This window comes from Dermacentor andersoni, chromosome 8, assembly GCF_023375885.2.
Source record: "Dermacentor andersoni chromosome 8, qqDerAnde1_hic_scaffold, whole genome shotgun sequence".
Classification (NCBI taxonomy): Eukaryota; Metazoa; Arthropoda; class Arachnida; order Ixodida; family Ixodidae; genus Dermacentor; species Dermacentor andersoni.
This window is the reverse complement of record NC_092821.1, coordinates 62,657,189-62,680,884: the sequence shown is the minus strand read 5'-3', so window position 1 is coordinate 62,680,884 and position 23,696 is coordinate 62,657,189. Positions and strand designations below refer to the sequence as shown.

The 23,696-nt window shown below is 48.6% G+C and overlaps 1 protein-coding gene across 1 annotated transcript in view; it reads left to right on the top strand.

The window, feature by feature from the left end:
- Window positions 1-23,696, top strand: part of LOC126526315 (uncharacterized) — a 99,501-nt gene that overhangs the window by 9,831 nt on the left and 65,974 nt on the right. Inside the window, exons 2-3 of the mRNA XM_050174217.3 lie at window positions 14,750-14,918; window positions 17,514-17,642. Coding sequence (XP_050030174.2) covers window positions 14,799-14,918; window positions 17,514-17,642 — 249 coding nt within the window. The 5' untranslated portion in view covers window positions 14,750-14,798. The remainder of the gene's footprint in view (window positions 1-14,749; window positions 14,919-17,513; window positions 17,643-23,696) is intronic.

Below are 23,696 nucleotides of genomic sequence, written 5' to 3'. Positions count from 1 at the left end.
GTTATCTACCGCTCAGGCAAGAAGCACGCCGATGCCGATGCTCTTTCGCGCTCGCCTGTCCACGCCGACATTGTCAGTGTGTCTGTCCTAGACGACCCACTTCTCCCATTCGCTTCTGTCGACATGGCTTTGGAGCAGCGCAAGGACTCCTGGATTTCATCTTTGATAGATTCCATCCCTAATTCACCTGCACGCCCACCATCCCGAGCGTTGCGCCGACAAGCTTCGCACTTCGCCATCCGCGACGGAATTGTCTATCGCCGTAACTACGGTTCCGACGGCCGCAAATGGCTGCTTGTAATACCTCGGCAGCTCCGCACTGATGTATGCGCCGCTTTCCACGCCGACCCTCAGTGCGCACACGCTGGTCTCTTCAAGACCTACACCAGACTACGCCACAGGTTTTATTGGCGTGGTATGTACACATTTGTGCAAAAGTATATTCGATCTTGCACAGAATGTCAACGCCGCAAGCCTGATCCTTGCCGCCCTTCTGGACCAATGCAACCTCTGCCATGCCCTTCGCGGCCCTTTGACCGGGTTGGGATGGACTTATACGGACCTCTGCCATACACAGCTGCTGGTAATCGCTGGGTCATTGTAGCTGTAGACCACCTCACGAGGTATGCAGAAACGGCCGCTCTACCAGCCGCGACGGCTCGTGACGTTGCTTAGTTCCTGCTTCACCGCTTCGTTCTACGTCACGGCGCTCCCCGCGAACTCCTGAGCGACCGAGGTCGCGTCTTTCTCGCCGACGTGATTCAAGAACTTCTCGCTGAATGCCGCGTCATTCATCACTGTACCACCGCATATCACCCGCAAACAAACGGATTGACAGAGCGCTTTAACCGAACTATTGGCGACACGCTTTCGATGTATGTCGCCTCCAACCACACCAACTGGGACCTCATCCTTCCCTATGTCACGTACGCCTACAACACGGCACCCCAGTCAACGACGGGCTTTTCTCCCTTCTTTCTTCTATATGGCCGCGAACCATCATTTCCCATTGACACTATTCTCCCTTACCGTCCCGACTTGTCAGAGGGTACACCGGCTTCCGAAGCCGTCCGGTATGCAGAGGAATGTCGGCAAATAGCTCGCGCGCTTACAACGCAAGAACAAGCGCTACAGAAATTTCGTCATGACGACGGGCGCCCCCACCACCAGTTTTCGCTTGACGCTCTTGTTTGGTTGTGGGTGCCTCCTACTTCGACACAAGGTGTCTCCTCCAAGTTTGTATCCCGATATCATGGACCTTACCGGGTTCTACGCCAAACGTCTCCGGTGAACTACGTTATCGAACTTCTGACGCCCCCTACGGACCTGCGCCACCGAGGCCGGGAAATGGTGCACGTAGATCGGCTCAAGCCGTATCACGAGCCCTTCGTCCTCACGACGCCTTAGGCCTCCTGTGCGGCTCCGTCTTCAGCGAGGGGGGAAGTTGTAAGGAAGAAGAAGTGCGCCGTGCCGAGCTCCGCAGCCGGATCGCCAGCGCTACTGAAGTGGGGCTCGGGCTAGACGCTGTTCCTGGTTTAGACTGGCTAAGCCTACGCTGTTGCGTCTTCTTGTCCGCGTCCTTCGTGTCGTCCACAACCGTGTCGGATTTCTTTACCATACACCCATCATTCTTCTTTCCATAGCTCGTTGCGTCGCCCTCAATTTAAGTAGAACCCTTCTCGTAACGCTCCAGGTTTCTGCCCCGTACGTGAGTACTGGTAAGACGCAGCTGTTATACACTTTTCTCTTGAAGGATAATGATAACCTGCTGTTCATGATCTGAGAATGCCTGCCAAACTCACCCCAGGCTCATTCTTATTCTTCTGATTATTTCAGTCTCATGATCCGGATCCGCGGTCACTACCTGCCCTAAGTAGATATATTCCCTTACCACTTCCAGTGACTTGCTTACCATCGTAAACTGCTGTTTTCTTCCGAGACTGTTAAGCATTGCTTTAGTTTCCTGCAGATTAATTTTTAGACCCAGCCTTCTGCTTTGCCTGTCCAGGTCAGTGAGCATGCATTGCAAGTGGTCCCCTGAGTTACTAAGCAAGGAAATATCATCAGCGAAACTCAAGTTACTAAGGTATTCTCCATTAACGCTTATCCCCAATTCTTCTCAATCCAGGTCTCTTAATACCTCCTGTAAACACGCTGTGAATAGCATTGGAGAGATCGTATCTTCCTGCCTGATACCCTTCTTTATTGGAATTTTGTTGCTTTTTTATGGAGTACTATGGTGGCTGTGGAGCCACAATAAGTCAGTACCACAACATTATTAAACTTGCCCGAAGGTAGGCACGATTCGAACAAAGGACCTGAAGCACAGAAACTAGGTAGTGAAAGCATTCCGCCACGCACGCAAGCACCGGCAAGAGCCACAGAACGCCCTTACGAATTTCTCGCGAAAAAGTCAGCGCGTTGAGACGGACGGTCAGAAAGAATTTTAATGACAAAAGGATCTGCGAGGTTGCCAGGCCGGGCCCAGGCCACCCAGGCATTACGTGCGGTGAGGCTTAGCCTTTCCACAGCAGCCCGGGCCCGCTGGATGGCCTATAGTGAGTCGTGTAGTTCCTAGCTAGTCAGAGCGGTTCGCCATCGCTCCCCGAGAAGGTCCGGTTCTATGTTGTCTTCTACATATATTGATCTGATCTCTCTACATTTCCATAAGATGTGTGCCATGTCTGCGTGTTCCTGCTTGCAGAGCTTGCAGCTCGGGTGTGGTTAGTGCCTTGAATTTGTTCTGTTTAAATGTGCTGCGTTTCGGAGCACTCTGGTTTGCGTCTTTCGTCCACCTGTTTCTTAAGACCTGTCGAGTTGTTTGTGGAGTTGTGGGTATGCTTCTCTTTGTTTTGTATAGCGTGTGAGTATGTCGTGGTACGTGACCAGTCTGTCCCTGTCGTCTTGTATTGCTACTGCTTCGTCGTCGACTCCTCCGTGTTCTACATCGCCTCCGCCGCTGTCCTCCCCCCTTCCCCGGGGGTTTCGGGGTGTTGGGCTGTCACTGTCCGAGCCACATTGGGTTAATTCTCGCGCGGCTCAGTGGGCCTTCTCGTTGAGGTTGGGAGAGCCATTCGTGGTTACTTCCCTCATATGTGCCGGGATCCGTTTGAGGCATTTGGGTGTGATTTTGCCGTCCTTAAAGTCTTCTGCTCTGCGAATGAGGATTTTGGCCGCATCGGTGGAGATCCATCCCTTTGTGAAGTTCCTAATCGCTGTCTTAGAGTCGCTGATTATTGTCCTGTCTTGTTGCCGACCGTGGATTACAGCCAATGCGATTGCCATTTCTAACACGGCCTCCGACGATCTGATCCTTACAAAGCCCGCAGTCACGGTCTTCCCATGCGAAGGAGGTACCCTCGTCACCGCCGACACCACCATTGTCGTTCCGGTTTCGGGGGTACCGGGTGGCGTCTACGAAGAGCACCGCCTCCTTCATGCCTTGATTTTTTTTAAATCGTTTTCGTGCGGCATTTCCTTCTCTCGGCATTTCGCACGGGGAGCATTGTTTTCCGGATATTTTCAGTGTTTATTGCCGCTCGGACGTCCGGGTGGATCTGCGTCTTGGGGCCGTTCATTGCGTGGTAGTTAATGCCGATTCTTTTCATGATTTCTCTGCCTACCTTGGTTCCAGAGAGTCTTTCGAGTTGCGCTATCCTCTGTGCTTCTGCGATTTCCTCCAGCGTGTTATGTACCCCGAGGTGTAGTAACTTTGCGTTTCTTGTGTATAGGGGGAGACCCAGTGCCGTTCCGCACGCTTTTCTAATGAGCGCATCGATCTTGTCTCAAATTGTTCCAGTGGACGAATGCCGCCATGTACGTGGCGTGGCTGATCGTGAAGGCGTGGACGACCCGTATGACCTTTGTTTCTTTTTACGCCTTCTGTTGCTGGAGACCCTCTAGAGTAGCCGAACGGTCACCGTGACTTTTTTTCCAGGCGCGTTAGAGCGTCCCCTCGCTTCGATCCAGAGACCCAGGACTCTTATCTTTTGGACCATAGGTATCATCCAGCCTTTTCTAAAGGTTAATCTGAGTCCCCTGTTTTGTGGTTCCGCTTTCTCTCTGGACGGTTTGCCTAGCCTCCTGGGGCGGTAGAGCTGCAGTTCCAATTTCTCCGGCGAGCATTCTAGTCCGGTCCCCTCCACATGATTTTCCATTGCCTCTACCCCTCCTTGAAGTCTGTTCTGCATGTCTCCCTCGCTTGCGTGCTTCTTAGTCCAAATCGTAATGTCGTCTGCATACACTGTGTGATTAATGCCTTCAGTTCGCTCCAGTTTTTCCGATAGTCCGATTATGACTAGGTTGAAGAGCATCGGTGACACAGCAGGCCTTTATGGTGTGACAGCGCTTCCTGTGCCCACCTAGATGCTCTCCTCCTCATCCAGTCTGATTCTGGCTGTTCTTCCCGTAAGGCGATTTCACATTTATTTATACGTTCGTTTGACCAGGCCGAGCTGCGCGATGTGGTAGAGGATGGCCGCGTGCTTGACCCTGTCGAAGGCCTGCTTCAGATGAAGTCCAAGTATTGTCGTCAAGCCCCGCTCCGTGGTGCCTAAGACTTGCCCTTTGAGTTGCATCATGGCGTCTTGGGTAGAGTGCACTCTTCTGAAGCCAATTGTATTGTTGTGGTACATGTCGTTTCACTCCAGATAGCCGTTAACTATACACTCAGGCAGGCATGCTCCATCGCTTTACCAACGCAGGAAGTGAGAGAGATCGGCCACATGTTCTGTATTTCTAAGGAATTACCCAGCTTGGGGATGAGGATCACGTCGGACCTCTTCCATTCGTCTCGTATCCCGCTGTTCCGGCAGCACTCGTTGATGTAGTCTGTCAAGCGGCTTGTTGCCTGGTCGTTCAGGTTCCGGAGCATCTTGTTGGTTTTGTCGGGGCCCGGCGCCAACTTGGTCTTGATGGTCTGCAGATCCGCCTTGATTTCTTGCTGGGAAAAGTCTCTAGCGAGTGCTTCGCTGCGAGAGCCTGAGTAGTTCCGGTGTTCAACGGCTGGAAGTCTCTCAAGATACAGCTTGACGATTTCATCGCCCATCTCAGGGAGGTTTCCTTTGTACGTGTGTCTGAGCTTGGTCATTCCCGTTTTCGCTGCTGTCTTCCTGTCCGACGGGTCGAGCAGGTGCTTCAGGATTTTCCACGTCATGCCCGTGTTGATGTTCCCGTCCATGGCGTCGCATGCTTCGTCCCAATACTGATTACATAACCGGGCGCAGTGTGTTTCGGTGTTCTTGTTTAGTTCTGCGATTTGGCGCTTTAGATTTCTATTGGGCTTTTCTTTTTCAGACATTTCTGCATGAATTTCTCGGCTTCTACGAGGTGCGCGAGCCTGTTGTCCATTCGCGCAGGGTGACCGCCACCGTCGTCGTCGTGTTGGTGTTCGCGTCGAGCCCCCCACTCGTCCCACTCCATCTCGGTCGTAGCCTTTCGGCGTCTCGTAATAGCTCCCCGTTCCATTCTTCTGTTTCTCATGGGTCCGTGTTATTTTTCGTCTCTGATTTTGCGGAATTTGTCCGGATTTTGCGGAATTTGTCCTGAACATAATTTTTGTTCCCTTCGGGACGTGGGCCTCTCCTAGGGCTGTATTGAGGATCCTGTGATCGCTCCCCAGGTCCTCGAAGGTGTTCTCCCGGGTGATTCCCCCGGCGCTCCTCAATAGCGTTAGGTCTGGAGTGCTGTCTCTATGGGGGCCCGCACCCACTCTGGTGTGAGGGGCCGCGTCGCTGAGAAGGGTTGGGCCGGCCTTTTCTATGAGTCGGACAGATCTTTTCCCTTCTTGAACGAGTGCCTATATGCGCACAGCATGTGTGGAGCGTTGAAGTCACCCGCGATGACGAGCCTGTTGTCGCCCCCCCCCCCACACCCTATGGTCATCGTTTCGTTAAATAAATCTGCGAAATTGTGTGTTAGGCCCTTTTTGGAAGGGCTGCTCTAGACGTATCAGGACGAAGGTGCTGTTCTTCTTGCTGCGAGACACGACTTTTATGAGGATGTGGCTAGTGTCCGCAATTCTCATTATTTGCGGCATCGCGACCAGTCTTTTTCAACTAATGTGGTCACGACTATGTCTCTCCCCGTCCCTTTTGTGCGTTGTTTGTGGGTGGCGTACCCGGCAATTTCGGCGTGGTCGAATGTTTCCTTGAGAACTATTACGCTGGGCTTTTTGTTTTCGCGGTCGTTTTAATGTGTTGTGCCATCGTTGCTTCTTTCTTTGAGAAGCTGCGGCAGTTCCACTGCCACATGACGAGTCTTCCCTTTTTGGTGCCCGCCATTTTTACGAGATCTTCTTCTTTAGCTCTGCGAGCCGCCTGTCATACTATACTCTGTGCGCCTTCCTCTCTGCCTCGCTGTAACTGATGCGCGCCGCCAGCGCCTCGAACATTTTCTCCATCTTGTCCGACAGCTTGTTGGGCATGTCCACAAGAACGTCTGTTTTTTTTTTGTGTGTGTGTGTGTGTGTGTGTGATCTAGGTCGGGGTCTCTTGACCTTGGCGTTAAGACGCTTGCTGCTTTTTGGTGTGGCCACCTTGACAGGATAAACCGCTGCCATTGGTAGCGATTGCGCGTGTTCGCAGTCATCAGTACTTGGAAAAGTATTGAGTGTTCTGAAATTTAGGACAGTGAAAACAGATAAAGCGTGGTAAACGATGTCGCAAGAACGTCTGAAGTCACAAGCACTAAGATAAAAAAATCCATGTATTTCTTTCATTCCCATGGTGGCTGGGCGATCGCAGCACCAGAGATCCCTCCATGAATCTCTAGGGCGTAGTCGGTTTTAAAGCGATAGCCTTGTTGCGCCCAATACGCAATACCTGTTGTAGACGATAACGGCATACAACGGTCCGTCCGTTTTCAGTGCGATTCGTTCAGGTCCGGTGCTCGCCACCCCATCATGCTCGGAGATTCTGCACTTATGGTATCCCGTGGACCCGAGGATCAGCCTATACACTGCTCCAGTGCATTCGATAATATCAAACCGTTACTCCAGCCTAAGCGGTCAAAGTGATGAGTAAGCATGCGCTAGTGCTGTAACGGGAACGCGCCTTTGCCGTTACGGATGCCATAAGAGCTAAAAGAAGCGGTGTGCCCGTGTTGCTTCCGGCTGGTTGGCTCCTCTGTACCGAGAAGAACGATTTGTATTGCTTGTCAATGACGGGATGACACTGTGACAGCAGCAGTGTGGGTGACATGAGGAAAAGAAACGCCTTTCTATAGCGTACACAGACACAGGATCGCAGATCACATAATTTATTCCTGTGTATCTGGTTTCCAAAAACGCTAGAAGCTCTTATATCGGTCGTATGGGACTTGTACATATATTTTAACAGAGGTAAAAAATGACACATATACGTAGATCTACTGCAAATTGCCGCGAAACGCTTGCGGATGTGTCGCACTGTTTAGTGTCTTTAGAAATGATTTACTATTGCTTAAAGGTAGCTCGCAGGAAATAAAAAAAAAATGTGTCGGATAACATTACATAAGCAATACAATGGTTGTGAAAAAGAAAATCATGCTGATTCTATATATGAAAGTTTATTTGAGTAGGGCTAGGCTGTTGTCAATCCCAGCTGTTGCTGATGTCAACATAGCCGTGTTTCCAGGAATCGTAGAGACACCTAAGCACTGAGCGATGAAAGGTGTTTTTTGCTGATTGAATAACCACTTACGTTCATATATACATATATACATATATACAGATAGCCCAGAATTGGAGGAGACTGAAGGCGGGTCTGGAGCTCCCGAAAGGCGTCTTGCTGTTATTGCGCCCAAACAAAGGTGGCGTCGTCCTCCAGAAGTCGAGTTGCTAGTTCAGCGAGGTGTGTTCAACGAAGCGACAGTAGTAGGCATAAAACCCCACAAAGCATCGGACTTCCAGCTTACTTGTAGCTGTCGGAAAACAGACAGCCGCCGTAGTTTTCTCTGGGTAGGGTAGAATTCCAGTGTTACTGACTACGTGGCCAAGGAATTTTAGTTCGTCATAGGCGAAGTGGGATTTTTCTCGTTTAAGAAAACGATGAGTGGTACGGCTGGTAATAAGAACGGCTTTGAGTTGCTGCGTATGTTGTTCAAACGTCGTAGAGAAGACTACGACAGCATCTAAATACACCAGAGAAGATTGCCACTTCAGGCTACAGACACTGTCCATCTTTCGTTGAAAAGTTGGGGGCGATTCTTCGTCCTTGTCGCCTTTTTAGTGTCCTGTGTCCACTCTTGCGCTAGTCAGTTCTTGATGAACAGAAGCCGAATGGTAGAACCTTAAACTCATGCAGGTCGTCCGGCGTAATGAAGGGAGCCTATTCACGGTCGCGCTCCTCCACTTCAATGTGCCAGCAGTCACTGCACAAGTCCATGAACGAAAACTAGCATGCATGCCGGAGGCGATCTAAGGAGTCATCGATGCACGGTAGTGGATGCACGTCCTTTTTTGTGACGTGGTTGCACTTGAGGTAATCCATGCAGAACCGTAGGCTGCAGTCTTTCTTTTTCATCAACGCAACCGGTGACGCAATGTGTCGTTCTCAGTTTGACAACGCCAGTTTACCGGAAGCCTACGTATAGCCAGCAATATTTAGACTACAACAGTCATCACCCTCGACACTGCAAGCAAAGAATTTTTCTCGGACAAGCGAAACGAATAAGAAGAACCTGCATCGAAGAACACGATTATATCTACCCTCTAAATGTCCTGAAGACAACGCTAGCAGAAAGAAACTATCCACAAGTTGCTCTCGATAGAGCTTGTGATGTCGCGTCAAGATTGGAGAGAAAGTCAGAATTAGCGAAGAAACAGCCTACACCAGAATCTGCAGACCGCCGTCCTTTATAACAAAATATTCTAACGCACTCGCAAGCATAAACAACACCCTACCAAAATACCACCCAATATTATCAAGTAACGAGCGTCTAAGAAAAGCGTTCCCGGATTTACCAAGGCTTACCTGTCACCGCAACAGGAACTTTAAAGGCATGTTAGTGCACGCAAAAGTCAGCCAACAGCCTCCCCCTCGCAATAAAAGCTTGTTGCCGCCCTAGCTGCAAAACCTTCAGGCACCTTCAGAGTAACATTAAAATTAAAAGCACCGCCAATAGTTACACACACAAAGTGAAATCTAGCTTCACTTGTACAAGTTCGGATGTGATTTATGTGCTTGAAAGTTCCTTCTCTAAGAAACAATATATCAGTGAACCGGGATAATGCTAATCAATGAACGTCAGATTAAACGGACATCGCGCGGACACAGCTAAAGAGCTTCCGAAAGCCGTCGCCGAGCATTTCAACCAAACAGGTGACAACTTTGATGAATTTATTCTCTACATCTTACACTCAAATTTCTGTTTTTAACGAGAAAAAAAATACAGAGAATCATACTTTATCCATAAGTCCAAGACATTGCAACCAATAGGCAAAAACGTTTCAAAGGGAACTTTAGAATCTATTCGCTATGCTAAATTTCAAGCTATCGGCAACGACACTTAGTTTGGTTTCTTAGCCTTCTTTCTCCTTTTTTTACTGATTTACTGATTTATGCCATATCGGTATTTTCTTTTGTTTCTTTTTTTTCACGAGCACCGCTTTCTACCGCTCCTTCTATTATCTTTCAGAGAAACCATAGTCATGACCACCAGCGAAACAGATAATAGAGGGCTGCTGGGCACGCCGGCTGACACACGGGCGTTGACACGTGATTGACAGACGGCCGCGTCCCTGGCCTTGTGCACAGCACTCCTTTATTCTCAGTTCGACACCCTCGCCGCTAACACACCCTTCACTCATTTCAACACCCACCCACCTTACGCCCTTCTCCCCTTTAGAAGACCCCCCCCCCCCCTATATATACTGTGGCGAGGAAAGCATATGTCGCCTTAAAGAAGACAAGTCCACTGGTCCAGATGTTGGCTCCTGCTTTCACGTTGTTCTCGTTTTGCTCATGGCCTTGAATTTCCATCTCCCGCCTTCCCGGTAAAGCTAATATTGACAGATGTGCATAGATGCAAAAGAAGTTTCAAGGTTCATGGCATTTGCCAGGCGAATGTTTATTTCCAGATAGCCGATATTAGGGTGCCCATAATTGCAAACGGCATTAGATTCTAGCGAACGTGTTGTGTAGTGAACGACGCGATTTTGACGCTCATATTCGGCTGTTACAGAATGCGACATTACAAAATGTACGGGTGCTAAAGACTGAACTCGCGGTTCTGGTTATACACTGCGAGAAAGCTACCATTCCAGGAAGCAGCGCTATTCCCTTGATCACAGTGGAACCAGCGGCACTTTGTTTTGCCGAGGACCCGGAGTTGAAGCCCTCACTTTGAAGGTTAGGGACGCAAGGCTGGTGGATGAGTGCATTTTTTAACCTCGAAGATAGCCATGCTTCACTAAGGGTTGGCAACACCGATACTTATTGAGTAGCACCGCTTTATGAGCCTGGATCGTATTTTTTATTTATTTTAATACGCATATCCCTCATTTTGCAGTCAACTACTTCACTGGTATTCTCTCTACCACTCCACATTTTGTTGCGTGTCTTGATCCACTGTACTTTAACAACCCAGTTGCCTTTCCGACAGCTTATCGCATGGTAGCATCGTAAATGGTTCGGCATTCGCGCGCTTTCTCTCAGGCAACGCAAGGAGAGGAGGCCGAAGGTACCCTCTTGTTCATCTAGAGCAATGTGTTCCGCGAAGAGGGTCTCTACAGTGGGTTTTTATTTTTTGGTCACTTTCTTTAGAAGCGTTCCAAAATTTGCTCGCATTACGTCACTACAGATGAATTATGTGCCCAGGCGGACATCATTTGCAAGAAAAACCAGAACAATCGATTCGCAACCTAAAATAACTACAATAAAATCTTTAGCTAAAATTCTGCGGCACATTATATATCGGAAATTCCAACGGTGTCGTTATAAAAATACAGTTCCCTATTTTTACTTTTCAAATTTGCAATCAAGTCAAAGTAAAAACTTGTAATGTAAATCAAAATATCTATCTTGAAATCATTTATTATGTGACCTCGTTACGCACGCTAAACTGAAGCCTGGTTCGTCGTGCACTCTTACTGTGACGTAATGGGACGGCGAAAAATGAAGCTTCACCAGGCCATGCAATAAAGAAGTCTGTCTTGCTCCTGCTGTGGCTGTGCAGTCAATCTAGAGCTGCGCTAAGCGAGAATTGTTATCATCTTGTTGGAAGATGCAACTACGACGGTGGCTTCATTTTAGTGCTGAAGTCGGCTGCGGCGAGCTCCCCAGCCCAGTCATGCAAAAAGTCCCTCTGCAAAGTTGGGGCACTTATTCGCTGTGACAGTGTAAATGTAGATGATTCGTCGCTTTTAAACGATAAAAGAACAATTTAAAACAAACAAATATAATAAGAATATAATACCTCTAAAGATACACAGGGCTCCTTAGAATTTGCATGGGGAAGCTTGTAGTAGGGGTGCGCCAACAGCTATTTGGGTCTCGGTCAACTTGGCGTTCGGCGGTGGCGAGCCTAAATTTGGGGGTGGGTCAGCTTAAACTTTTTGGGTAGGCCTACTTAAAAAAATTAAATTATGGGGTTTTACGTGCCAAAACCACTTTCTGATTATGAGGCACGCCGTAGTGGAAGACTCCGGAAATTTCGACCACCTGGGGTTCTTTAACGTGCACCTAAATCTAATTACACGGGTGTTTTCGCATTTCGCCTCCATCCAAATGCGGCCGCCGTGACCGGGATTCGATCCCGCGACCTCGTGCTCAGCAGCCCAACACCATAGCCACTGAGCAACCACGGCGGGTGGGTAGGCCTACTTGAAATGTGCGCTTGGCCAACTTAATTAGGGGGTTGGCCAACTGAAAATTTGGGGATCGATCAACATTTAATTTCGACGTGGACCAAATAAATTTGTTGTGGCTCTAGTTTGATGTGGCTAAATTAGTTTTGGAGGTGGGCCAACCTAAAACTTCATAGTAAACCAAGTTGAAATCGGGGGGTGGGTGAACTGATCTTTGGAGATAGGCCAACCTACATAAGGAGATGGACTATCCTAAATATGGGGTGGGCAAACTTAATTTGGGGTAGGGCCAACTGCAATTGGGGGGTGGGCCAACTTGAAATTTAGGGGTGGGTCAAATTAAATTTCACTGTGGGCCAAGTTGAAATCCGAGGGTGAGCCAACTTAAGTTTAGAGGTAGGTCAACTGGGAGTTTGTGGGCGGGAGGTGGCCGCACAGAAATTTGTGGGTAGGCTAACTTCGATTTCAAGGGGTTGGCTACTTGAAATGTGGGGTTGTAAAAAATTAAAATATGTTATTGGGCCAACTTGAAATTGGGGTGTGGGCCAACTTGAGGTTTTGGGGTGGCCAACTGTACAATTGATAGCGGCTGAGAATCCTTCGCCAACACGTCGCGGACAAGCGAGCGCGTTGAGACGCTTAGAGGCACCGTCAGAACGCAGGAGTTTCCGTGGACAACAAACGCGCGTATAACACAGGCTTGCGAGAGCGGCGGCGAGAGTGACATTTGGTTAAAACTCGTTGGCGGGCTAGTTGGTTTGAAACCATAATAGAGTGCATAAGCGCGATGAAACGAGGATGTCGAAAGAATGAGAATCACAGAGGCTGCGCTACTTTCAACTGTAGATTTTATTTAGGCACGCATAATTAAATATATATCGCACGAGCGGAAACAAACAAGACAGCAAAAACGAACGTTCAGTGGTGCATGTCAACGAACCGTACATGTGTGCAAGGCGTACTAAAAACATGCACTGCAATGGCCATGCCTTGGACACGTGTACGGTTCACTGACACGCACAACTGAATGTTCCTTTTTGCTGTGTCGTTTGTTTCCGCTCGTACGGTATAGATTTATCGATGCGCGCCAAAATAAAACATATTGTTGAAAGTAGCACTGTCCCTGTGTATGTTTCTTTTTACGTCCTCGTTTAGTCGCGCTTACACGCTCTCGTGGAGGGTGGCATGACATCGCGGCTATGCACTCTTATCTCACGCCACACCTCATATGCTACTGCGGCAGCTGGCGTTCCCTTTCGAACGCTCTGCTCACGTGCCCGGCGTTTCGACTCAATTGGTACGATTACATTGAAGGGGTAGGATGCCGAGAGAAATTATAGCAACTGTCTACTATGCATTAAGCGTTCTTTGCCACTGAAAAGGCCATGGGTAGACACGCCTAAGCTAGCAACAGCACGAAAGCAAAACTAATCAAAAACAAAGTCACAGCCGTGCCAAACAAGGCCAACGCATCAGTAGGCAATTGTCAGAATTTCTATATTTTTTTATCCACACATTTATGTCTTAGGATAAATGACGAAAAACCGTGCTTGTCGCGGACGCGTGCGTGATCAGGTAAATCGAACGACTAATTTCACGCGGGTTATTTCGGTCTAGATGGCCATCTTGGAATGTCGAAACACGTACCAAGAGATTCAAGACGATTTCTTACAACTTTCCAATGTAAAAATTTCCTTCAAGTTTGTACTCAAGAATTTAATCACTGTAGTCATTCTATTTAATAAATGAATTTCTTGGGTTTTTCTTGCAAATGATGTACGCCTCTGCGCATAATTCATCTGTAGCGTTACGATTAGAGCAAATTTTGTAGGCTTCGTTTAAAAGATAAAAAAGGCGCACACGGGACTACAGACTCCGGGAACTATCAACGTCACTAGCGACATACATATGATTATTTGCATACTTTCTCTGGGTGTCTCAGGATTTAGCAAATTCTGACTTCTATGATAATGAAGCACGGGGACCCGAAGTTTGAATAGAGGTCAGGTTTAGCAGTGAATCTTAAGCTAGCTTTCCGATTAACCCTATAATCCTGGACTTGCCTTTGTGTTACTTCGGTCTTTTCTTCTAGTTGTTGACATTCATGGTGCAGCACCTCATCACATTTATTTTTTGTCCATATTATTTTGCGACGGATTCCACAGAAGGCGCTTCTTGGATGCGTGTTTTTCAAGGTAACAGGGAGACGGTGCTTCATTCTTTTGTACATTAGTTCAGCTGTTCTACTCTCAGTCGCCACTTCTATGGATGCGTTGATAACATTAAGGAGCGGCGAGCACACATCCCGGCTCATAAACGTTTGTTACTATAAACAAGGAAAAACAAGCTAATTTTCATACTAACAGTTTTTCTCAAGTATTTCAACGTAATTCTTTCCGCTCTACATTTTGGTGCACGGCCGCGGGCAAGTTTAAAATATCAGCAGGATTTTCGCATATATGGCACGAGTACAGTTACCTTTTCTTCACTTCTGCACCTTTCTTTATTGCACTATTCGCGCAGCGCTGAAGAGCTTGTCACATTTATTTCGTATGATCATTAGCGGGAGGCATAGAAAGGCCTCACAGTGTAATAATTTCACTATAGCAGATTATTTCTCATGGGAAAATATAGAGCACGTTAACGCACAAAGTGCTGACACTCAAACAATAATAACAGCTCACTATTCGTGCAGAACAGCTCTTCATTCTAGAAACTGTCTGTATAAAAAAAAAACATAGTGGGATATGATTGCAATTTCGTAGTGTAAGGAATTTCGCAAGCTTTGAACTGATACCAATATTACGGACAAACTTCGTACCTCATGAAAACTTAAATGTTTAAAAGTTGGAAGAAATCAGCCCATTTTTTTCTGCAAACTTCGATTAAAAAGTTACGGTCTTCCATTATTTTGCTGGTTGATTACAAAGACAATTCATTTGTTTGCGTTTAATTCTTTTTTAGGGCTCTGAATGCTGTATTGGCCCCTTCACTTTCATCAATCGGATTGCCAATGGAGAATCTCATTCGATCTCACCTGCAAATGCTCGAACTGCTGCCGGGAAAGTACGCAGGAAACTGCGAGGGATGGACGTGCAACAGCGGAACCGAAAACTCCTACGAAAGTCAAACGGTAGGAAAGCGCAAACACAAGTTGCTTGCGGGTCGCATGAATCCTTGCAGAAATATATTCTCTAGCCATACCTCAAACGCTCAGCTAACTGAAGAATATGACTTCAGTGGTGTCAAAAAATATTGGCTCGCCTGCCATCTTTTGAGTGTAGTCCGAATCCACTTGCTTCTAAATGGATATGATCCCAATAATTATGATGTCCACCTCCTAGGGGAATAATAAAATGCGCGAAATTGTTTGATTCGGCCCTAAAAATAAAAATACACATTCGTGCGTCGACTTGCACGCAAATGTACTGAGTATTTTCGAGAATGTTTTAAATGTTTTATTCATATGTCGTTATCATCATCAGCAGCATCCTGTTTATGTTTTCTGCAGGACGGACGCATCTCCCCTCGATTTCCAATTACACGTGCTTTGCGCCAACTGACCCAATCTTCTGCTTGAGTAGTGTTGATGTGTATGTAACAATAATGAGTTTATTCTGTTGACCTACCTTTCCCATCGCCCGTCATCCCGCATACAATTATGTTTGTTTTCATGTGCTATCCAAGCTCAGTCAGAACAGGCATTCAGCCATATCAGTCATGTCCCGGAGTAAATCATATAAAGTAAACGTTATCACTTAATAGGCACCCGCTCATCACGCATATATATAGTAATGTGCTACGCAATGTGCGCAACGTCTACTTTAATACCAGGTATATTAATGACCTCGCTGCGACCAGGCACTATTCCTAAAAATGTTTTACGCCCTTTCGGCCTTATCTTGTCCCACAACCATAATGGTCATCTGCCTTGCTTGTGTTTCCTTTCTTGAGAACTCAGCACTTGCTACTTTCTTGACGAAAATGCAAGTCACGCTGATAACGCACAAGCCATCCGTGACTTGGAAGTACTGGGCTCTCAGTGTTCAACGTGGGCAAGACAGATGACGATTATTGTTGTGGGACAACATACGGCTGAAAGGTGTAAACATTTTGAGGGTGTATATCAGAAACGGATCAGAAACTGCTTTGGGGAAAAGGAAAGGACGTAGCAGCCTTTCTTACTCTTTATTTGTTTCTAATAAATTTCACAAGGTGGTGATCATCGCGCCCTCATATATGTCAAGGTTTCTTTTCATAACTATCCTTAGTCATAAAAAAGACTCAAACAATTTCACCTTCCTTCAAATAGAAATCGAAATCCACAGAAGTCTCGCATTACACTTTCCCAGCAGCAGCCATGATCCCGAAATGACAGCAAACATTTGCATTCTCAGTGATTATTCTATATGACTATTCCAACGACGTTCAATCACCACGTCTGGAAGATCTGTACGCATATGCTAGACAGGTCAATGCCCTGTTGAACAAAAATGGAAAATATGTCATCAAATGCGCTCATAAAAACTTCAAACAACGAGTGCTAGTTCACACAGGGAGGCCACCGCCCCTCTGTGCACTCACGTATGCGCTTCCGTGTCGTCATTCTGAATTTCTGCCGAAAAGCATCGTTCTGCTTTTTGGCATCACGGGGCCAAGATTTTGCTCCGGAAGTGCGCTTCTGTCCCTCTTCGAGTTCAGCTACGAGGTCTGCTGCACTACGTTGCCAGATTCTTGCGGAGCAATTCAGAATGGATGCATCGACGCTCGACATAAGCTACCAGCGACAATGGCAGCTCCCTACATGAACATCACCTATAGAGCCCCGTCTGTATACCACTCTCAATTCTCGTTTTCTCGATTACGTCAGAAAAGAAGCCGCATTATGAAGGTGTCTTCATAACGCCCGCCACATTTAAACCTGCCCCGGCAGCAGCCGTAATCCTCCACTCTCTGAGTTGTAAATAATGCGAAAGGACGCAACGAGCAAGACCACAAGCGACGAAGCGCTGTCATTCAAGTTACTTTACTTGCCTGCTGTCCATAGTATATAAACACACAGCAAGGAAAGAGCACAATGAAGGGAATCTCGACAACGTCATTAAATGTGATTTCATTTGAGGTGCCGCAGCCCTGCCGCGCCCGCGGCCACCTATTTAACATTTCCATCTCTTTCTCCAAGGTCCTAATAGGAGGCGTGCTGATGCACCATGAGCTTCTCTGTTTTTTTGTTTTTGGTATATCGTAAGCTACGTAGACATGGCGTGATCTCAGGTTTTGATACTTTTTACAATGGCTTTAACACCTAATTCTGGAGAGCACCCTCATTCTTTTCAGCGCACAGCGAGGATGCCCTTTGTTCCAGTTTCCCTTTTTCTTTTAATTCACGCGCTACCGCATGCCCTGCTTAATGCAGTGGCATGCACGTCATGTAGGCAAGTAATAAACATTAGCTGAAGGTCAGTGCTTCATTGTTCGTCTACTAACTTGTCCCATCCTTTAGCGCTGTTTAGACTGCGATATTTACCAGCTAGCCCGCGTCAACCGTCCATCTCAGTGCTACAAGGATTAGGTTTCTCGTGGATTGAATAACAGCACACAACATATACATTAAAATTAAAAAAAAACATTTCTCTTCACAACAAGGATTAAAACATGGTCGTATGTATTTTCAGAATCTCGCAAGTCCTAATATTCATATGTGCCCACTGCTTCTTTTTTTTTGAAGGTTACAATGCAAGCACCAATACAAGAGGGCATAGTGCACTCTCCGTACAAGCACTCCCAGACAGTGCTGTTGTCATTTGTTGAATTCCTCACTGAAAAACTTCAGCACCACGGAAACAGAATTGCACTGGTAAGGCCTTCTACATTTATAAAAGACCGGTCGTTCATGTCTACAGAAATCTAAACTGTCGGTGTGTAAGGCTGCGTTACAGTACCAAAGTACCGAGTGTCAAAGCTACCACTTGGACAGTTAACAGGAAATTGCGGGTATTCTTTAAAGAAACACTAAAGATAAACATTATCTCAATTTATATTGATAAGGTGTTCTTTCAGCGCTCAATTTCGCTTATTTTGGGGTGATGTTTCGTTATTGCACGAAAACTTAAAGGCCAAATTTAATTTTTTTTTATTTTCTGCCGAAGTCCCAGCGCCAGCACGTCAAAGTGATTTAGCAAGGTGGCTGAGTTGGCTAGTTGGTAATTCACCATGAGCGTGCAGAGCACGAGAAGGAAATACGGGGACAAATACGAGATAGGACAAACGCTGGCATCCAACTGGCGATACATTGGTGCATATACCTGCATACATAGGTGGAACGTTTTCATTATTCCTGAGGAGCTGGGGCCCGACCACCTTTCTGAACCCTACTCATGCAGCGTGTATGTATGTATCTATTGTACTGGAGAAGAACGCGCGGCAGGCACTGCTTCGAGAAAGACGACGACAACGTTTTGGTTGAAAGCCTTGTGTCTGTGTTGCCGAAGCTCTGTGTCCTCTCGCTACGTGCTCTGCTATCTGAGCGTCTAATCAACCGAACTATAACGCATCTTAACATTTGGTGGACGTGCGGGGCCCTTCCCAAACCTGGAACTCCGCAGCCGGACGCTCCCTACCGTTTCTGCTATGCCCCAGGACGCTGCGCAGCCCGATCCTCCCATGGCATCGCCTGTCGTCTGCTCCGGTGCTCTCCGCCAACGCGATCCTCCGGTCTTCAGCGGCGACGACGACCATGACGTGGAGGATTGGCTCTCGTCATACGATCGCGTGAGTGCTCACAACAAGTGGGATGACAAAGCTAAATTGACTAACGTCATCTTCTATCTTTCTGGAGTCGCGAATCTCTGGTTCCGGAATCATGAATCCAACCTTTCCACCTGGACAGCATTTACCCATTGTTTCAAAGAAGTCTTCGGTCGCCCTGCTATGCGCAAGCTTCGCGCAGAACAACGTTTGCGTGGTCGCGCTCAGCAAAAGGGTGAAAACTTCACCAGCTACATTGAAGACGTAGTTGACCTTTGCCGGAGCATTAATCCCACCATGCCCGACTCTGAAAAGATCAAGAATGTAATGAAGGGCATAGAAGATGACGCCTTTCAAATGCTCTTGGCGAAAAATCCTCAAACGATCGACGAGGTCATTACACTGTGCCAGAGCTACGATGAGCTCCGCAAACAGCGCCTTACCACGCGCCGCGCTGTCGCGCCGGCTTTAACTGACAGTTCTAGTGCTGCTTCCGCCCACTCTTCGTTCCTCGACCAAATCAAGCAATTTGTTCGCGAAGAAGTCGCGCGCCAACTGTCACTGCTGCCTGCTACTTAGTCGTCTGAGTCCTCTTTGTCCCCGGAACTGCGACGCGTCATCCATGAACAAGTCAGCGACGCACTACCTCTTGCTAATCAGCCACCTTCAGCGACAGTCCCGCTCACTTACGCTGCCGTCGTTGCCAGGCCAAGACCTCCGCCTGAAGTTGCGCATTACACGCCCACAAGCGGCTTCTACGCCTCGCCTTCTGCAGCTGCGAACTACGTGCCCAGAAGCGGCTTCTGCGCGCCTCCGCAGCCCCTACGCCCAGCTCCAAACTGTGCTCCGCTACCTAGACCCCCTGTTGATAATCCCTGGCGTACCTAAGACAATCGGCCGATCTGCTTCGCGTGTGGCTTTGCTGGACACGTGGCACGGTTCTGCCGCCGGCGAGGTTGGTATCCTCCCGATACTGCGAGACTTCAAGGGAATGCTCCTGACTCTCAGTCCCGCTATTCACCACCAGTTCCGCACTTCGCTCCTTCATCTCATGTTCCCCAAAGCTTCAACACTCGTCCGTCTCCATCTCCCCGTCGACGTTCCCTGTCCCCCATCGTCCGCCGCCCTCCGGCTGCGGAGGAAAACTAAATGGCGCAGTTCCGGAGGCAAGAACTGCGATCTCTTCGAACTGCTCAAGCCCTCGTTTATTCCCAACGAACGTCATTGAAGTTTTTGCCGAAGGTATCGCCGTTCACGCGCTTGTCGACACGGGTGCCGCAGTGTCCGTCATTGCCGACCAGCTTCGCCGTACGCTCCGAAAAGTCGCCATGCCGTTTTCTGCCATTTCGCTACGCACAGCAAGCGCTGATCCTATTGAGCCCTTAGGAACATGTACCGTTCGTGTCGCCATACAAGACAGTTTATACCACATTGAATTTGTTGTTCTTCCCCGCTGCTCTCACGACATCATCCTAGGATGGGACTTCCTCTCATCTCATCACGCTATTATTGATTGTGCCCGTGCAGAACTTGCGCTGACTCCATTCTGCGGCAGTCTTTCTGAAGATTTGCCTCCACCTTCTGCTCGAGTGTTCGTTGCCACCGCCACTGATATTCCTCCTTTCTCTTCCGCCCTTGTACCCGTTTCCTGTGCTGCTTTCTACGATTCCACAGTTCTTTTCACGCCATCTCAACTTGCTGTACGCCGTCATCCCTTCTTGCTTCCCTTTGCCCTCCTTCCCTTTCGCTAGGGCTCCAGTGCACTTTACGTTTCGAATCCGTTTTCGTGTCCATCAAGCTTACATCATGGCGAGTGCCTTGGTTTTGCTGATGAATTCGACACGAGCTCTGTCTACGATGTACCTGATGACTCGACTCCTCTTCACGTTGACGCCATGACTCTCCCTGTTTCTGCGCCTCCGCCTGCATGTGAGCGAGAGTTTGCTCCGTCTATTGACCCCAACCTCACTCCGAGTCAGCGCACGCAGATCGTCGACCTTCTTAACCGATTTCGAGCTTCTTTCGACCTACAGAAACAATGTTTAGGCCGTACCTCCACAGTCGTTCATCGCATCGACACCGGCAGCCACGCGCCGCTACGCCAACGTCCATACCGTGTGTCCGCGACGGAGCGTCGTGTCATCGATGAGCACGTAGGAGACATGCTCCGACGCGGCGTGATACAGCCATCACACAGTCCTTGGGCTTCTCCGGTAGTGCTGGTCAAAAAGAAAGATGGGACAATTCGTTTTTGTGTGGACTATCGACGACTCAACAAGATAACCGGGAAAGATGTATATCCTCTTCCCCGTATCGACGACGCACTGGACTGCCTCCAAGGCGCTGAATTCTTTTCGTCCTTAGACTTACGATCTGGTTATTGGCAGGTCCGGGTGGCTGATGCAGACCGTCCGAAAACGGCATTTGTTACGCCTGATGGCTTATATGAATTTACCGTGATGCCCTTTGGCTTCTGTAATGCGCCTGCAACTTTTGAAAGAATGATGGATAACATACTCCGGGGCCTCAAATGGCAGACATGCCTTTGTTATCTCGATGACATTGTCATCTTTTCCCCGGACTTTTCTTCTCACCTGTTCCGACTCAAACGCGTGCTCACTTGCCTTGCCGATGCTGGACTCCAGCTCAACTTGAAGAAGTGTCGCTTCGCCGCCCGGCAGCTAGTCATCCTTGGCCACGTTGTTTCGAAAGATGGTGTGCTCCCAGATCCAACCAAACTCCAAGCCGTTGCCGAATTTCCAAGACCAAAGACCACAAAAGAACTCCGCAGCTTCATCGGATTATGCTCCTATTTTCGTCCTTTCATCCGCAACTTCGACACCATAATAGCGCCTTTGACGCAGCTTCTCGCGGGTAACCACGACCTGGTGGCTTGGCCGCCAGCTTGCGATGCCGCATTCACGACGCTGCGACGTCTTCTAACCTCACCCCCCATACTTCGACATTTTCACCCAAGCGCACCGACAGAAATACACACGGATGCCAGTGGCGTCGGCATTGGCACTGTTCTTGCACAACGAAAGACTGGCTTCGATGAATACGTTGTTGCCTTCGCTAGCCGCGCACTCACGAAAGCGGAAGCAAACTATTCCGTTACAGAAAAAGAATGCCTGGCTATCGTTTGGGCCATAAATAAGTTCCGTCCTTACCTCTACGGTCGCCCGTTCGACGTCATCACGGACCACCATGCACTCTGCTGGCTGTCGTCCTTGAAAGATCCTTCAGGTCGCCTCGCTCGATGGGCGCTTCGCCTCCAAGAGTATGATATTCGAGTGCTGTACCGCTCAGGCCGTAAACATTCGGACGCGGATGCCTTGTCTCGCTCCGCAGTGTCAGGCCAGCCCAATTATCAGAAAGTACGAATATGCGAGTCCTCCCTCACCGCCACGGATATGCTTTCGGAGCAGCACAAGGATCCATGGATTGTTGCTATGCTGGCTTTTCTGTCAGACCCATCAGCGCCTTCTACTGGACGTGCGTTGCGTCGCCAAGCACACCACTTCGTTGTTCGTGACGGGCTCCTGTACCGCCGTAACTACCTCTCGGACGGGCGCAAATGGTTACGCGTGGTTCCTCGGCATCTACGTTCGGACATATGTGCAGCGTTTCACGATGACCCGCAATGCGCACATGCAGGAGTACTCAAAACATACGCGCGCCTGCGAATTCGTTATTACTGGCGCGGGACGTACCGATTCGTCCGCCAATATGTCCGCTCCTGCCTCGCATGCCAACGCCGCAAGAATACCCCTCATGCCTTAGCTGCTCCACTGCAACCCTTGCCTTGCCCAGGACGGGCCTTTGACCGGGTCGGAGTTGATCTTTATGGACCCCTTCCGGGTACTTCAGATGTCAACCGCTGGGTGATAGTGGCGATAGACCATCTCACGCGTTACGCGGAAACTTCGCCTCTGCCCAACGCATCTGCGCGGGATGTTGCCGGGTTCCTTCTGCGTAACATCATACTTCGCCATGGAGCCCCCAGAGAGTTGCTGAGCGACAGAGGCCGCGTCTGAAGTTATAGAAGCCCTGCTCAAGGAATGCAACGTATTTCACCGTACTACTACTGCATACCACCCGCAAACTAATGGCATGACTGAGCGCTTTAACCGCACTCTTGGCGATATGTTAGCCATGTACGTCGCATCTGACCAAACCAATTGGGACCGAATTCTCCCCTTCGTGACGTACGCTTATAATACCGCCACACAGACCACTACAGCATTTTCCCCGTTCTTTCTTCTTTACGGACGCGAGCCTTCCTGCACAATGGACACCATCCTTCCGTATCGCCCTGACCCAACGGAGGCTACTACCCTGTCCGAAGCTGCTGCACACGCGGAAGAGTGCCGAAAGCTCGCCCGCACATTTACTTCGGCTGATCAGCAGCGACAGAAGCACCTTCGGGATATTCCCTCCTCTCTGGCACCCTTTGCCCCTGACTCACTAGTCTGGCTTTGGGTTCCCGCTACCAGCCCTGGACTTTCACCAAAGCTTGTTTCCAAGTACCAAGGTCCCTACCGTGTCGTCAGTCAAACGTCTCCTGTGAACTACTTGGTAGAACCCCTTGAGCCGCCTTGCGATAAGCGCCGCCGAGGGCGCGAAATCGTGCACGTTCAGCGGCTCAAGCCGTACTTTGATCCACCTGTGCTATCTTGCCCGTAGGTCGCCGAGACGGCTCCTCTTCTCCGGGGAGGCAATTGTACTGGAGAAGAACGCGCGGCAGGCACTGCTTCGAGAAAGACGACGACAACGTTTTGGTTGAAAGCCTTGTGTCTGTGTTGCCGAAGCTCTGTGTCCTCTCGCTACGTGCTCTGCTATCTGAGCGTCTAATCAACCGAACTATAACGCATCTTAACAGTATGTATGTATGTATGTATGTATGTATGTATGTATGTATGTATGTATGTATGTATGTATGTATGTATGTATGTATGTATGTATGTATGTATTACTTTTGATTACAGTTGCACTTGAAGAGACTAGGTGTGTCCTCAAAGAATGGTTCGCTTGGAAAAATTTGCTTATATTTTGCTATCACTAATACTGCTTGCCTTTCCGGTAAAACTGCAGCCCGTGTTGCTTTTTTTTTTCTACTGTGAGTCCGAGGATAAGCGCTGCGGCGCGGGACTGTTGTTCATTC